Source organism: Pholcus phalangioides, unplaced genomic scaffold (genome assembly GCF_987345545.1).
Source record: "Pholcus phalangioides strain wild (caught in Gottingen) unplaced genomic scaffold, Ppha-v1.0 ptg000007l_1, whole genome shotgun sequence".
NCBI lineage: Eukaryota > Metazoa > Arthropoda > Arachnida > Araneae > Pholcidae > Pholcus > Pholcus phalangioides.
Window position 1 is genome coordinate 42,871,899 of NW_028301600.1, and position 17,877 is coordinate 42,889,775.

The window sequence follows — 17,877 nt, forward strand, 5'->3', positions numbered from 1 at the left end:
ATTTGTTTCATCATAAAATTAACTCTATGAACTGTTGGGGAAGGATTGTTCTTCTATGGCTTGTGCTGAAATTTTCAACAATACAGCATGTGGAAAAAATTCAAATCCGTGGTAAGCCAGTGCCAAAGTGTTGAGAATGTTTCATATTTCTTCTGTTTCAAAATGAGTGGCATAAAAAGGAAACAATTTTTGATTTCAAGATGTGGATGTAGCTGTCTCTACAGGGCATGCTTACAAGACCTTTTCCAGAAACAAAGGGTTTCAAGACATTTATTCTCCATTATGAGAAAAAACTGGAATTTAGATGAATTTGGATGTAAAATCTTCAAAGCATTTGTTTTCAAGCATTGCACATGCTTGAACTAAAATAAACTAAATGTTTGAATGCATTGTACAATTTAGAGAAATTTGTTTTTTGGCTTGCACAATACTTCTACAGAAAAATATGGATTTTTGCCTGAAATGTTTAGATGAAACTTATCCAAAAAAAAAAGTTCAATGCCTAATTTTTGGTGTTTAACTTTATTCCTTTTATTATCTGGAATGTAAATAAGGAATTTTTTCCTTACCACCAAATTCTGCTACGAAATTTTTTTAACAATTGTTAAATTTAATAAAATCTTAAATTCCTTTATACACAATGATTTCTTTGTTGTATTGGAGTTTGTTATAAGGGGATTTGACTGTACACGGTTACGGCAGCAAATTTCTATGATAGTGGTGAAAACTACTACCCAGACTTTGGCGAAAAACAACTAGTGGCTGTTTTGTTTAAAAAAATGCTTACAACAAATAATAGCCATCGTATTTTAACATTCTGAACACTGCTCATATTAATGCAACCGCTGTACGTTGAAAATGAATATTAACTATCAACAGGAGAATAGTATACAGAGATGTCACCGTGCTCTAATTTACCAGGGTCCTGGGACCCAAGTTAATTGCAAAATTTGGGTCTTTCAGTGAAAGTGGGTTTCCTCTGAAAAAAAAAAATTCAAGTATGGTTTCTCCCCGCTCATTATTCACAGAGGCGCCTGTCTGAATCAAATAATTCATTTCTAAAAACATGTTCACAATCCAAAGGTACATTGAAAAAAAGATTAATTTACCAGCTTATGACTAGGTTGTTTTACTGTCTTTGTAGATCAGTAGAGTAAGCTACCGATATTTCATCGCCAATACTTCAATTACCTCGTGTGAGGGCGTCTAGAATGATATACGTGCTGGTCTTCAGGAAACTGTTTATCAGTTGCCGAACTTTAGTTTACCCATGTGAGGAGGGCCTAAGAGTTGATCATGCCACATTTCAGTATGGTATAGTCCGAACATATCAAAATTGGTCATTGATACTGAAAGCATTCTAGCTCTTGGGCCCACTATGGCTTCAACAGACGAGTCTGGTGAATAAGCTGAGAACAATGTGCAGACATGCGAACATTGGCTTCAAGCTTGACAGTAGTGATGAATGTTCAGCTTTGCCGTGGGGGAACAATATAATCATAGTATAATTTAAAAGAAGTTGAAAATTTAATTCAATTTTTCAATTGAAAGTACATTACACAGCACCTCATTGCCACAGGAACCTTGAGGGCTAAGGCAGCATGAGCACCCCTCCTCCCACAAAGCAACTTTCTAAGGTTGTCAAGTTCCTTAATAATTCATGAATATTCAATGTAATCCCAACCTGCATACAACCCAAACCAGTTGCTCTGAACCACCAGTTTTTAGCCCACACCTTCGAGCAGTTTTTACAGAAAGAAGGTTTTTGCATGCTTGGGCATCGAGTAGAGCCAACACCTATACATTGGTAGAGCGGAGGGTTCAGACCCAGCGTTACGAATTGCCTTCCATACAGAGATAATACAGATCAGCTTTAAGTTTGTCTTCTCTTGAACTCTCTCACATGTATATACGAATTCATCGTCATGGTAAAGATAAATGCAATTTTAAAAATAAGAAGTAAGTAAAACACCACAAGAAACTCAGATGTCCCCTTCTTTTACCGGTTTCCTTAGTATTGAGAGTATCTCCCTTACCTACGTAGTATACCTACGCCTATGGTCTAACATCATTTTGACCAAAGCTAAAAGCAAGATACATCACTCAAGGCAATATCTTTTTATTGTGTGCTTCAGCTCTATGCCAATACAGACAATATTTTCTGTGAATCAATATTAATGGCAAATGCTTTGCTGGATGACAATATTGGTACAAGTGCAAAAATCTAATGCTGCTACGTACAGTCCAGGTTGTCATGGCGATAGTGTGATGCAGTCAGCTGAATTCCATTCATCTGAGTAGACAATCAGCTTGTTTGTTCATTGCCTGTGGTCAGCCACAGCCTTCTTGATGGGAACTTGTGCCCGATTAAACATAATGAGGCCACTGTAAGATATACCAATAATTCAGCTTCTGTTGTTATTTGTACATCCTTGAAACAGATGTTCACTTCTTCAGCAAGAGATTGTGATTGATAACAAAAATAAATGCAAGCAAAAGGTTGAATATGAAAGCCTGCAAGTGCTTCTGTCCACAGCCATATCTTTAACTTTGAAAACCCTTTGCAAGTGATTGGATGGGGTCAAATATCAAAAGCCACATCAATAGCTTTTTTTCTCTCCACCTTGCCTGCCTTTGAAATTTCAGATGAATAGCATTACTCCTTCAAGACAGTGCATTTTTAATATCTGGTAGCGTATCTGAATTCTTTATTTAAAAAAATCAGATAAAATAATGCAAATACTTTAATAAATACATTAAGAACTTTTCAAAGAATTATTTCATATAAAAAACATTGAACAAAAAAACTTAAGAAAAACAAACCGAAATTTCTTGACCCTGATTTTCTGTGCCACCAGTAGTATGATCATCTAAAAGAAAAACCATTTAAATATTTACAGAGCAAAAAAAGAAAAATGATAACCACAAAATAGGAAAGAGTACAAAAAACTATTCCAACAATGTTGTTAGATAAAGAAACTGAGAGGCCATCATTGAAAAATTAGATCTGAAACTTAATCAGTACAAGCTTTTTATACTGCATATTAAGTAGTGCGCAACATGAAGAAAATACAATTGCAAAAACAATTTAACTAATTATCAGAGATGAAATTCAACTTTTAAAGCAACATAAGCCGCAGCTGTATCACAGTATAAATCATGGTTATTCAGTGATGCTATCGAATACAATCTTATGAAGACCAGAAAAAATACCACATATCAACATCAATATTTTCTTCTGAATAATTATAATACATCAACACATTCACATACAGACTTTAAGCAAAATATTTGAATGATGTTTACTTGAAGTAACAGTGATATATCTAGAAACAAGCATCTTCATTAACATTAAAAAAAAAAACAGATGAGAAAGAGATTAATGGAGTACGTTTCTTGTTCTGCCCTCCAGCCATTCTTTTTCTATGAATGTGATGCTTTTCTTTTTGAACTCAAATCATAGACAAAAAACCATTGAGGTAAAGAAAAAACAAATTAATTTTGATCATAGTGTTACTAATGAGCCATTTAGATAACAGAGAGCTCAGTTTACTCCAGGCCAAGATATCTCCTGTTTTGCACAAAAAGGTCAATTTTTCAAAACATTAAAAATTTTAATCGGAATGAATTAAAACTTTGGGAGTTCAACACATCTATCAAGGCAAAAACTTTGTCATGTACATATTCTAACAGCAAAAGATCATGTAAAAGGATCCTTTTTACGTGAACACAACAGTTCTACAGAAACAACTATTTCAATTGCACATTTTCATGAAGATTTCTTGCACAATAGCCGATATCAAATTTCTAACTAGCTGAATAATAGATTAGTTGAGTTTGGGTGAAGATGCTATTCAGTCTTTTGCAAATAAAATTGTTGGTCTTTAATATTCATTGAAACTCTTAAGGATCAATTTTTAAATGAGTAATCACCTCTTTTCACTAATCACTTTTTTCTTCATTTATTTAAGTCTGTACAAAATACTTTATTATCTATCTAAAATCTATTTTCTATTAGACTGAAAAAAACAACAGAAAACAAATACCTATCACTCAAATTGCTGATTCAAATTTATTAATAACTTTTTATATACGGCAATAATAAAACATATTTCATTATTCCTACCATCTTCTTCAATTGGCGGCACTCCTGAATCACGACTTTCAGAACTAGCAGTTGATGTTTTTCCTTTTGAGCTTTTACTTTGTTGTCCAGATGGCATATTGACTATACGAGAAAGAGTTTCTAATGGCTTCAAAGCACTGTTCACAGAAGATGCCATATGGGGACTTGAAAGGTCTAAATTGTGAGGAATTCGGGCAAGGTCCATTACCACCCCTTTACGAAGGAGAATTCTCACAATATTGTTCATTCTGCAAAAAAACAAAGGAAAAATACTCGGGTATTTTACATCTAGTTAAATAAGAATTGGTGATACAATGCCAATAGCGACCACAAACAAACTGAACTGCAACCTCATAATACATTCTAAAAATCATGGTAACATTCTACTACCTTCATTTCCCAGGATATTCTCGAATTTTAATGTAATTTTGACTGGCTCCTTTTTTGTATGCCCTGTTTTTTTTATTGAAGTCTACTTGAAGTTTTAATCTTTGTTGAAATCAAGAATTAGAATCGCTCAACCTAGTTAAATTATATTATGACAATTACGATTATACACTCATGTCCATAAATTAAGGATAATGCCAGCTCCGGCAAATAAAGGTTCAGAAACAAAACATAATAACAAAAAAAACAAATTATTTTAATAATATACATATAAAAATTCATAACCATTCCCCTAGTCATAGTATATCATACTGTAACTGCCAAGAAATAAACAGAGTTTTCGACTACAATTATCTGGGCATAATAATACAGGACGATCTAAAATGGAATTTGCTTGCAGAAAAATAACTAAAAGAATTCGAACTTTTGCAGCGGTATTATATAGACTTAAAAATGCAATAGATGAAAAAAATTTTAAAAACAGATTTTACGCATGGATATATTCAATTGTAACGTATGGAATCTGTGCCTGGGGAGGTGCATATTATACTAACATAAATAAATTAGATAATATATATAATAAAATCAGATTCACAATAAAAACTAATCCCACTAACCAAAACAAAACTTAGTGCCATGCATTATCCATAAGACAAAACTATATATACAGAATAATAAAATTTGTTATAGCAAATGAAGAATGGTTAATAAAGAATCGAAACAGATCTTCAAGTAGATTAAGTATGGAATATTAAGTGCCAAAAACAAATAAAACTCTATTCAAAAAAAGTTTTAGTTACACTGCTCCAAAGGTATTAAATAAATACCAAACTGCTAATTATACTAATAAAAGATTGCTCTTTGCAAAATCAAAAATATTATAATTCATTGTGTTTGAAATGCTAATACAATAGAAATATTTACTAACACAAAAAAAAAAATTTTTTTTTTCCTTAACTTTTACAATACATGTGTTTAATTTCTGTGCATAGAGATATCTATCATAAATATCTATATTTTCAACAATTTTCATGAACACTAATCAAAATTTGAAGAGATAATACTATGAACAAGATGTATTTTTTGTTTTAATTTTAAATATTTTCAACATATTTTTGTGATGTTATAAAAATCCAATTATTGTGCTTGCACACAATCATAAATTATTGGGTTTTTTTTTGTTCATGATAATAGAATAATAATGAATGTTGCTTGAAAAATAGAAATATAGTATTACAAATTATTTGACCTTCTGGAAGGACAAGATGTCCCTTGAGGGTCACAGAGTGGGTGTATATGTATGTCCATTTGTCCATTTTTGTTTATTATCTATTTTGTTTTGTCATCTGTCTTTCTTATGTATTCTGTAATGCGTTCTGTTTTGTCCAATAAAAAAAATAATAAAAAATTAAAAAAAAACATGTTACTTATTCATAAAGCCCATTTATTAAACAAAAGATAAAGAACAAAAACGATGGTGTATGTATGGTACCATTCATAAAAACTACGATTTTTGCTCCCTGGAGCAATTGTAAAAAATATCTCCTTTACAAAAACTTACTATTACATGGTTGGTATGATGGTTAGTACATTGTATGTCTCCCATGCGATGAAATACAGTCCGGACAACGCCTAGGCATGCTGAGTATCAAATTATCGATCTGATCTTAGGGACGATCACTCCACTCAGCAAGCAATGCTCTCCGAAGTTCCGGTACACATGCAGGAGGTGGTTGACAGGCTGCAACTTGTCGGCAAAGCATGTCCCACACATGCCTTATCGGATTCAAGTCAGGTGAGAATGCTAGACATTCCATACGGGTTATATCCTCAGATTCAAGGCATTCGTTTACGATGTTTGCTCGGTGAGGACGGGCGTTGTCATCCATAAACACAAATTCTGCGCCCATGGCACCCCTAAACAATCGTACATGTTCCAGAATGATGTCCCGATAAATTTGGGATTTCATGGTTCCGGTTTGAACATGCAGATCTGTTCTGGAACCCAGTATAATTCCACCCCAAACGAGCAATGCTGCACCACCGTAACGGTATCGTTCAATGATGTTGTCTTGGTGGTAACGGGTACCTGGTGTTTTCCACATGAAAGTCTGACGTGAATCAGACTGCAAGCTAAACCTGGACTCGTCGGAAAAGATCACACAAGCCCACTGTGACGATGTCCACATTGCATGTTCTCTACTCCAGGCTAATCGCTGCCGACAGTGAGTTGCCGTGAGCGGAACACATCTGACAGGTCTGCGAGCATATAGACCAATATCTCCCAAACGTCTGTACACTGTTTGCCTTGAAACTGTGGTACCCGTGGCTGCAGATAGCTGACGAGACAGGTCGGATGCTGTGCTCCGTCTGCTTCTTTTGGCAGTTACTGCCAAATACCGGTCTTCATTCGGCGTAGTAACTCGGGGGTGACCTGTACTGTATCATCTACTGACATTTCTGTTATCTTGGAATCGTTGCCAAAGCCTAGAGATGACACTTTGGCCAATTCCAAGTTCCTCGGGTACTTCCATCTGAGTATGCCCACATTCCAGGCGGCCGATAATTCTACCACGTAAAAAATCAGCCACATGCGTCCTCTGTGTCATAACTATTCGCTTATGGCACTGAGCGCCTTACAGAACTCTTGTGAACAATTTTACTTCTTTGCCACCATTCCTTATATACCCCCTCTCTTACACTCTCGTCATTGTGACGTATTATCGGCATCATCTGGTGGCTTCCTGAAATTTGCATATCATTCTTGCAGATGTGTGTGATAATTCTACAGGTGAAATTTTTACTTTAGATTTCAATTTCCGTGCGATTCTGAATTATCCTTAATTTATGGACATGAGTGTAAATTAATATATAATTATGAAGGTTGCATAGCATACAGAGTATGGCATTTTGCTAGTGAGCTGTTGATCCTAGCACTACTCTATTCTACTGATGACATTCACTATCAAGTTTGATAAAACTGATTTATTGATAATTCGTAATTGGTTTATCAGTAATGACTTACAAACAAATGTATTAAAAACTATGTTTATGTACTTCTTTTCTATAGCTAATAAACTTGATGTACATGTGCAAGTGCACCAAAAGGTTGCAAAATTAAGTAATGTTGCCAAAACACACCAATACCAATCACCACAGGCAGCTGAAACATGTGGTGTATTGAATTAACATTTTTATATATATACAATATTATTTTAAATGAAAAATGGCAAAAAATAAAAAGCAAAACACTGATAGCAAAATTGATGACAAGCAACAGAATTTGAATGCAAATTATTGAAACAATGAATTTTTTGTAGAATATGAAATCTGAAAATTACCGAAGAGAGTGCTGGGTGTTCCAGACACCAGCTGGAGGCAAAACGTTTCTGAAAGTACTTTAAGCATATGCCTAATTACGTACCTGATGACCAATTTGTCACATATAATAAGGCTACAATCATAAAATTGGGAAAAAACTTTTTCAATTTGCTTAGTAGAATTCTAGAGGAAATCTAAATCAACTGATTTCTACAACAATCAACCAGAGATTTCTATGAATGCACATATATTCGTGCCTTCAAAAATACGCTAGTTAACGATAATAAATCTACACCCCTGATCGCAACACCATGGCTTAAATTCATTTAGAGCGGGAATTATAAGAAAATTCGAATAGACCAATCGGATAGCACTATTTCGCAAGTGTCCAATCAGGATGCTGCATTACTATCTCACGCAGGCTCACAGCTTCATTCTGACCACGAAGTTTGAAGTGAACAGACATACTTCTTCCGCTGAGCAACCGAGCATTAAGATTTTGTATTCAACCCAAGTGGGAAACTCGGTCAGCGTGACTAGTGGTTAAATTTTCCTCTGAAAATGGCACCCATTGGTGTTGAAATGCATTAGGACTTCTTATTTTCGTGTATTTGCCTTATTTGTTGGTGTCTTCGTAATATTCTTGGGCAAAGTTGATCAACTCTTCTATCAAAAGATATTTGTAATAATAAAAATGACTTTCAAAATACATTAATGAATCTTAAAGAATCTGGATAGAGAAAAATTTCTCTCACAACTTATTTCTTCCTCGCACCAATAACTTATTATCTTCAGAATGATCGCTACATTACCAGGACTGCTCGTATGGTACGCATTCACACAGTACGTCATTTCTGCGTCTATTTTATTTGAAATTTTTTTATATATGACTGCATGATTGCTAATAATTTTCGGACAATATTTTTTGGCTTTAAATATTCTTTATCCATTTGAATTTTGATAACTACTGACTTTAACAGTACCCCTAATTAAATGTCTACTTAATTAAACATATGCTTAAAGTACTCTCAGAAATGTTTAACCTCTAGCAAGTGTCTGTGTGTTCCCCCCCCCCCCCTATGAGAGCCCAGTCAACTCTTCCACAATACACAACAAATTATGAAGACATGTAAGTTTTTTTAAAAAGAATGATGCTCTTTCAAGACCACTTCTGAAATCACAGTGCAAAACGTGTAAATTACACCATCCGATGTAATGAAGTCAAGGTGAACCAGATGGCTTTACTGTGTTATCAATTTTTTTAAAGGGATTTGTTCAAATTTTACTGTTTAATGCCAGTGACAAATGAAGCATTTTCGTTTCCAGCTCTTTGCTGAGCATTGTAAATATTGTTTATGTCTCTGCATGTCCTAAAGATACAGAGGACAATTGCATGCTATTGTGTAGCAGAGTCACAAAACTTATAATAAACCTATTTATCCAACTGCTTTGAAATGCAAACAGTTGTTTCACCTATAAACAAAATGTGCACTATAAATTTGAATGATGAATGTTAATCACTGTCCAAAACCATGTAGTAGTAAATAAAATAATTTTTCACATCCACACACAAATTTTTAATAATTATTCTACTCGGTGAACCCTAAAAGTAAGCAAATTAAAAATTAATAAACCCAATGTGTGGTCCACATACACCTCTAAAATCACCTTAAAAACTATACAATTTCTGCTTTAGCAGAATCATTAATTGCAATCTACAACATTTCTAGTATTTGGCAATATATTGATGATTCTCTCCTCAATTGAAATCAATTACATGAATTTTGTTGATAGGATTTGGTAAAAAAATAGGAAAAGTAGGACAAAAACTAGAGAGTGGCACACTAATTTCAGTTTTCTGGCTGTTTTAATTTAAAATTTTTAATAAAAATTTCTCTAAAAGACATTTCCTGTGCCCCTTAAAACTCAAAAATCTGTTCTCTACTCTTAAGTAGGTCCTGCACACATCTTTGTCTAAATATATGCTAACATTGTATTTTCACGAGTTCAACACAACTGATACAGAAGCCTTCAGTTTTACATATTTTCTTAATGAAATTTATGTGCCCATCTTTTTTTTTAACTATTGAATTCTTGCGCTGTTTATGATATGGTACACAAACCAGAACAAAATATACAAGGTATAAAAATAAAAAATTTCTACAGAAACTCACGAAGGTTGTTGTTGACGAATTGAAACTTGAGCTTGAGCAGACGAAGGACAAGACTCAATCATTGTATTTACAAGATTTGTTAATGCTTGAATTCTTGAGTGCTTCTCTGCACATTCTGGCATGTGTAGAGTTCTTTGAAGAGCTGATTTAACCTAAAAAAAAGACACAAAAGTTATTATCAGATTTGCACTTATGATGACAAGCATCAAAAACTGGTTTAACCACTTCAGTGGCAGGTTTCGTTCTACTCTATGACAAAGCCCTGAAATATTTCTAGGCATTACCACCAAAATAGCCGAATTTCAATGCCTAAGATTCATATTTCGAGTCCCTATACTATTTTAACATTTTATTGATGAACTTAATCAGCAAGTATATACGATTGTTGTCAAATCTGCAGTTGACAAGAAACTAATGGGATCAAAGCCATAGGCAGTTGTTTAATACCAACTTAAATAGGATTGCAGCAGACGCAAATGAATGGAGCATGGCTCTTAGCATTCACAAGTGCATGGTCACACATTTTAGTTCGAACAAACAATGTTTAAGATATTATTCTGAATGCAACTAGATCACTGATTTGAGAATTCCCACTGACGAGCGACTCAGGTTTCCTGGTGAATTGTTAAGAGGTAAAAAAAAAAATGCTCTCTCTCATTCTTAAATAGGTCTATTTGGAGTCTTATGAAGACATTCCACTTTTCCGGGGCTTAGCTTATCCTGGCCTGGAATATACAGGTACAATACTCTAAGGTTTTCAGCAGAGGGCATAGAATTGGTTGGGGAGTGCAGCGAAGAGATACTCATGCTCTTGTTCATACACAAGGATTCAGCTATGAAGAGACTTGATTTCTTGAATATGTTTACACTGGAAGAACGCAGTGTCTAAGATATAAATTGATAATTCAATATTTTCAACAGGATCGACCACAAGTTATTAATCAACTTCGACAAGGGGACACCAGTACTGTTTAATTAGGAACAACTGCAGGTTTGGCGTAGCAGGGACTTCTGACCTCAAGGGACAGCAATGTCCTTCAAGTAGGTCTATAAAGATTTTTCTATTGATATTATTTCAGCAATAGCCTGTTTGTGGTTTGTGCATGTAGATAATTGTCTAATATCAAATACATATAAATTTGATTTTTGTATAGCTGAAACAAAGAAATTTTGCACACGGATGAATTGTTATATTGTATTGTTGTAATATACATTCTAGACTTGTATTTATAGAAAACGTGAAGATATTGTTATTTGATCTTATGTTATTATTTTTATGATTGATATACTATAAATTCATTGTATTTTTGAGCAATATATATTTTATATTTAACTCTTTAAAAATAACATTTATTTTTGGTACTTGATATAAATTATTTAATCTAGAACCTGTTTCTTTTCTAAACATTTGTTTGAAAATAAATATTTTATTAGCCCCTATAAAATGTAGTTTTATCTTATAGTTAGCTCATGACATTGTTTTGTTGATGTTTATTCTGGTGTATGTTATTTGTGGTCTTATTTTTGTTATGTGTATATATTATCTAGTTTTTGTATATTTGTTTGATATAGACCTCCCCAACCTGTGATTCCATATGTTACTATGGAGTATATCCGAGCATAAAATAAATCTTGTAGATATTGTCTAGTATTAGTTATTGTCTATTATGTCTCAGTCTACATAAGGATTGCGCAATGTAAAAAGTACTGGCGATCAAGCCTCTGCCGATCAGGAGGCAGCTAGAAAATTTCAAAAGACTTTGTAGAAAATTATTGAAGAGAAGGGTTATTATGCACATCAGCAGATGTTTAACACTGACAAAACTACACTATTTTAAAAGAAAATGCTGCAGAGAAGTTAAGCAAGACACAAAAAGCGAGCTCCTGGTTTTAAGACAAGTAGAGAGAGACTTACTATGTTGTTTTGCGCAAATGCGAATAAGTACATGATAAAGCCCACCATCATTTTCAAATCTTTGAATCCGTGAGCACTAAAGGGAAGGATAAGCCAAAGCTCCCAGTATTTTAGACAAACAACGGACTATGAAAACACATTTCCTGGATTGGTTTAAACGGTTTTTCGTTCCGGAAGTCAGGAGGTACAGTACCTTGATAGTGAATACATGCTATTCTCAAAGTTCTTTTGATATTGGGTTGACCGAGGAGGAGTAAATGCAGTTGACTGGTCCTGAAACTGAAGCAGCACCAGATGAAGAAGATCAAGATATAGAAGTTCATCACAAGTAACACAGCGGAAGAGAATTGCAAGCTCAAATAAGCAATAGACTATTTTCATAACATAGATCCCTCTATTTTACGTTCTTCACATGTAGAAAAATTAGTAGAGGAAGCCTTGTCAACATACTGCAACATACTTGATGATATGAAGAAGACGACACGGCAAACAAAAATCACAACATTCTTTCAGAAAACATCGCCAACAACCGCTGCACCCTCTTTTACTTTCCCTTTTACCTCTGCGTCACCCTGCTCTTTCTCATGATGTTCAATAAACGAGATATACAATAAAAAAATCTATGGTTTCTGTTATTCGCGGATTTCCATATTCGCGGACACTCCCGGAACGTAACCCCCACGAATACGGGGGGGCTGACTGTATCTCCAATATATTCATGTTTTATTTTTTTAAGATGCTTTTTCAGTTCTTAATTGTATTCCTTGTACTCTTGCTTGAATGAAATAATATATTTGGGTATTTTAAATACAATTTTTCCTTATGCTTTATCGTATTTGTAATTTTTTTTGTGATGAAGTTTCTTTTTTTTTTTTTTACTTTTTTGGGATTCATCTTGTTTCATCCATAGATTACAGTTTGATTGTATGATATCCACAAATTGTCTGTATTTATTTTGTACAGATCTTTCTTCTATGACATTAACAAAGTTTATATTTTCAATGATTTTTTTAATTTATAATTTATTTTTTAAATGTTTGTTTTGATCATTTTTTTCTATTTTCTTTTGTATAAAGTTTATATATCCTAATACTGGATAGTGAACTGTTATCTGAGTTTTACATACAGTGGATTTTTCTATTGTATTTATATTTTGATCTATAGCAATAGCAGTGGTGCACAAACTGGGGGTCGTGAGAGATTGTCCAAAATAAAAATTTCCAAATAAGATTCATATTTATTTTAAAATATGTTAGAACTAAAGAATGCCTTCATTCAGCTCAGCTAATTACCATATATCAGACAGTGTAATTTTAACAAATTCTACTTGTATAATAATCAACATTATCGGCTCTATCATGCCAGATCACAAATATGCAATGACCATGCAAAAAAAAAACCTGGGAAATGACGTTTGAATGTTTACTCTACACTGGTTACTCTGTGCAAGTTATTTTTCCAACATGTTTTTCAGTAGGGCATTATTGAAACATGAGTTACATTTGCGTTTCAGGGACCACTTAGATAGGAAAACAAGATATCCAAACAGCTGATAAAAAAAAAGTAATTTATACATTCTGGCATGCGGTGGACGATATAAAGTTAGCACTTTCACTGGGTAACTTAGAGAGAATCTCCCGATTTCAAAATTATATATTAAAAAAAAATTAAAAACACAATAGAATGATAAGTGGTATGTAAATATAGAGGAGGAATGTGTCTCCATTTTATGAACAATTTTTGTTAATGGTCGATTTCAAGTATAAAATCAATTTGAAATCAGACGATTCTTTCTTAATCACCCTATATGCAAAAATCAACAGCCACATATCTCTTGCTACATTTCCATCTTACATAAGGGACATTAATTACATCAAAAAACAAAGTAAATATTTATATATTAAAACACATTGTGATTCTATGATGGGATGATGCAGAGCCATCTTAATGCATGACCTCAACCGGAAGAAATAACTCTGGAAAAGTTTCACCCTGAATAAATGCAGTTTAGTTTAAAAACAAAAGCTCTGATCCAACATATATATATTTCATTATATTCAAAATATTTGCTTCCATTGATTCAAAACGAGCTCCCACCTTTAACCTAGTATAAAGGTAAATTTTTTGAAATACCTCGGAAAATAAATCAATTTCCCAATCTCTTCATGGAGCATCAAAAAATCTCTAAGATCATATTTTGAGAACCTTTGCTTTTCATCATAGGAAAATATAAATAATATAAAATAGATAGAACTAACCTCATTCACAAGAATTGTTTGAGCATCAGGACTGTGGTTACAAGATGCCAAGGCTGCAATTAATACTTTGGCTAGAGCTGGAGTGTCTTTGTCTCCAGCACTTTGACCTTGATGCATCAAATTATCCAAGATGAAAGCTAGGGCAGTACAACTCTGGAAAATTTTTTGAGACATTTTTTGATAAAACCAAGAAAATAAAAGTATTGCCAACATTATACTATGTTAATCAATTTCTAAGAAAAATTGAGTTCAAAATTGACTGGCTCATAGTCTTAAGTTTTTGGTCTATATCTGAAACAATTTAGAATGAATTTTACATGATTAAAAAAGCTGAAGACAAACTAAAGTTTTTGAGCTACTAGGCCATCATACATTAAAGTCAAAACACATACGGTAAACTCAATCCCAGCTGTTGGCATCAGCGAATGAATACAGGCACTTTGAACAGGATGTGGACAAAAATCATAGAATGTTTATTCAGATAGAGGGATTTCATTATTTAGCTCTTGGCTTTTAAACGAATAAGGTTGCAGGTTTCATGCTCCTTACTGTGCCTATCCAAACCAGACTTGACAGACACCATGTTGGAGCAATTTGAATAACTTTCTTCGCTTGTCTGTTTAGTAAGGTGATAGTGTCTTTGCTCGCCAGCATCTGCTTCTCTTTATAAATTTTATTATATGATCATTGATGACTGCATGCTTAGTCTTCGTAGATTTCTCTGCTTACATCATTTTGCCACTACTACTGATTTTTTTGGTGTTACCACTACTCATCTTTTAGTAGTACTGATGTACAAGGCTGTAGCAGGGGGATGACTTACGGGTCTGGTCCCCCCGAAATGTGAGAAAATGACACGAAAAAAGGAAAAAATAGCCAAATCTATTGTTCTATCACTTTGCCCCCCTGATAAAAATTCTGGCTAGCGGCCTGCTGATGTAGACTTCTCTGCTAGTACATGGTATTTTACATATACATCTACTAAAAGGTTTTTTGATCCTCTGGGTGATTATTGCAATTAGCTGTGTAGGCTTAAAAATCCTACTGATAAAACATTTTTCAAGTATCACATAGCATGAACAACAGAATATTTCCTATTTGTTATTGGTTTATTTTCAGAGTCTTTTCTGTTTTGGTTACGAAATATACATTATTTTAGAAAATAGCTTTTATACAATTGATCTCTGAGTGCAGTTCATATTCTTCACAGACTTCGTATGCTCTTTTAGTGGGCCTCTTTTTACTTCATTAGGGGGAAACAGTGAGTATAAACTCTTATCTATGGCGGCCTAATAGTCCAGAAAACTTCCCAAAAAAAAAATTTCCATAAACCTTATCAGATATAGGAAGATCATGAGCTTTTCAAGTAAGTTTAATGGAATAGTCCACCAAATTCATAACCAACCTATATAAGCTGGACTACAAGTCAGTGGTATGAGAACAATATTACCGTTCAGAACAAGTTTAAAATTTTAAAATCAGTGGGTTACACCTGAATTATTTTGATAGTTTTGTAATTTGAAAAAATAAGGAAGTGAATAACTTGAATTTTCACATTTTGATCTTACATTTAAAAATTTCAGTTTAATTCTTCCTCAGAACTTAGCTAAACTTGAGTTTTAGGTTTTTCAAGTTACAGAAAATATTTTTTAAATATTCGATTCAGAAATATTGAATGTACCTCAGTAACTAGTTCTGTATCGCCAGCATGAAAATGATATTCAGTTATAAGTTTAGCACATTGAGGATAGGAACGAACTAGTTCAGCAAGTATTCTACAAATAGCAGATTTATTCAATATTGGACCCTTCACTTCTGGTGCTTCTTTCTCTTTAGTTGATTCCTTGGCTTTGTTGCCCTCTCTTACGCTGTTGATTGACTCTGTGCTATCACTGAAGCTATCCACAGCAGTTGGCAGAGAGAGTGGAATTATCTATTTTTGAAGAAAATTTAATAAACTTTAAAATTAAATAGATTTGTTGAAAAGGCAACAATATATAATATATATACACTGAATGTTCTATTAATGGACTAACAAACTCAGAGGGTTGTTAGTAGACATCAAGAGGAAAAAACTGCAATGGAACATGGTGTTGCAAAGGGTTGAAGGTGAAAATTGCGAAAAATGCATGCAGGTTTTGACAGCATGGTGGAAAAACAAAAAGTACAATAATAACTACTAAAAGATTTGATTGATTAATTATTACAAGAGTTGTTGGAAATGGCAGCCGCTGACATTATTGCACAGTCTACAACAACATAAAAATGATTCCCGGACGTGCTTGAAGATACCATGTGTGGTTTTGATGTCTGCAGCAGCGATGACAATCTGCGCTACGAGATCCTCTGGAATTCTTCTATTTGAAGAAAGCATAGGTTGCACATCTTCATGCATCACACCGTGCTGGGTGGAAGGTCCCCGTCTCCAGTAGTAGTCAATCGAAAGTAGTATGGTGCGGACAAACGCCTCATCGCATATTGACATATGCTTAACCGTAAATCAGATGCATATCGGCATATTTTTTGTTTGTGTTGTCAGCCATCACGATACTCATTGAAACAGACAACTAACTGCTACACGTGCTTACTACTGCAATAGCACTAATTTATGTCATCTGCAGCGCATGATCCTACCCAGCCTATGCATTTCACGACACTGCTCACGTCAGATATAGTGAGCAAATTTTTCAAAAGACATGCAGTTTCTTGAAATGTCCTGATTTTCCAAGAGGTCAAACACACACACATAAAAACTGTATAAAATATTAACTATTTCTAACGTCCCCATGGGTCAACTTTCAATTAGTGAAATTCAAAAAAATTTTCTGCATTCATTCTTCAAATCAATTCATTCTCCATGTTTTTAAATGCAATATTTATTTAGATATTGAATTTTACATCATTTATTGCCAATGACTGAGGGCATGATTTACAGATTGTGAAAATGTAAATTAAATTCTAAGTGTAAAACTACTATAAAAAATTTAATTCTGACACTCAATGTAAAATAGTCTTCAATAAATTTAATAATAAAGCCTTTTCCGTCAAGTTTTTTCACAACAAAACCATCATTTCTTATGTGACGTGGTCAGGAGTGAATTCAGGGCAATGTGCTAAGGGAAAAAATTTATTCTATAGGTTCATAGGATATTATTGCCCGAGACATTTTATACAACAAAGTCAATGATTTCTGGCCCTTGGTAGGGGCAATTAATCCTGTCACTCTCCTCTGGATTCACAGCTTAGCACTAACTTAAAACCAGCAATGTTCCATGTAATTTCATAATCTGCTGATTCTTTATTTTATTTTATTGTCCTCAAAAGGTTGAATAATTATTTTATTATAAATTTTGTCCAAGAGGGATGAAAATTATCTCTAAAGCAGTAAGCAATAGAAGGCATGTACATTTTAAATGCACAATAAAATGCAAAAAAAAAATATAATGGTTGAGGTAATTTAATATATGTGTACAGTTCCTAAAAATTCAGATTCTTGCGCTAGCATATACAAGCAATACAGCAAGAAGTCACAGTAACATTGTAATTTTTCATTTTTGATATTCCATGAATATTACATTGAAATATATAAAACTTTTTGGAAATGACTTTTCAAAGCAGGTTCTACATTTCATCAACTGGAAGTTCTGGCACACTGGGATTGTTTAAAAAATTCTTTTATGTATATGAACCCTAAAA

General features: G+C 33.6%; 1 protein-coding gene across 9 annotated transcripts in view; it reads right to left on the reverse strand.

The window, feature by feature from the left end:
- HUWE1 (HECT, UBA and WWE domain containing E3 ubiquitin protein ligase 1) overlaps window positions 1-17,877 on the reverse strand; it is a 564,154-nt gene that overhangs the window by 255,455 nt on the left and 290,822 nt on the right. For all 9 annotated transcript variants that reach the window (XM_089233267.1, XM_089233272.1, XM_089233273.1 and 6 more), the window contains exons 46-50: window positions 15,863-16,114; window positions 14,182-14,334; window positions 10,009-10,160; window positions 4,127-4,374; window positions 2,824-2,870 (exon numbers count right to left, since the gene is read on the reverse strand). In XM_089233267.1, the coding sequence (XP_089089393.1) occupies window positions 2,824-2,870; window positions 4,127-4,374; window positions 10,009-10,160; window positions 14,182-14,334; window positions 15,863-16,114 (852 nt within the window). The remainder of the gene's footprint in view (window positions 1-2,823; window positions 2,871-4,126; window positions 4,375-10,008; window positions 10,161-14,181; window positions 14,335-15,862; window positions 16,115-17,877) is intronic.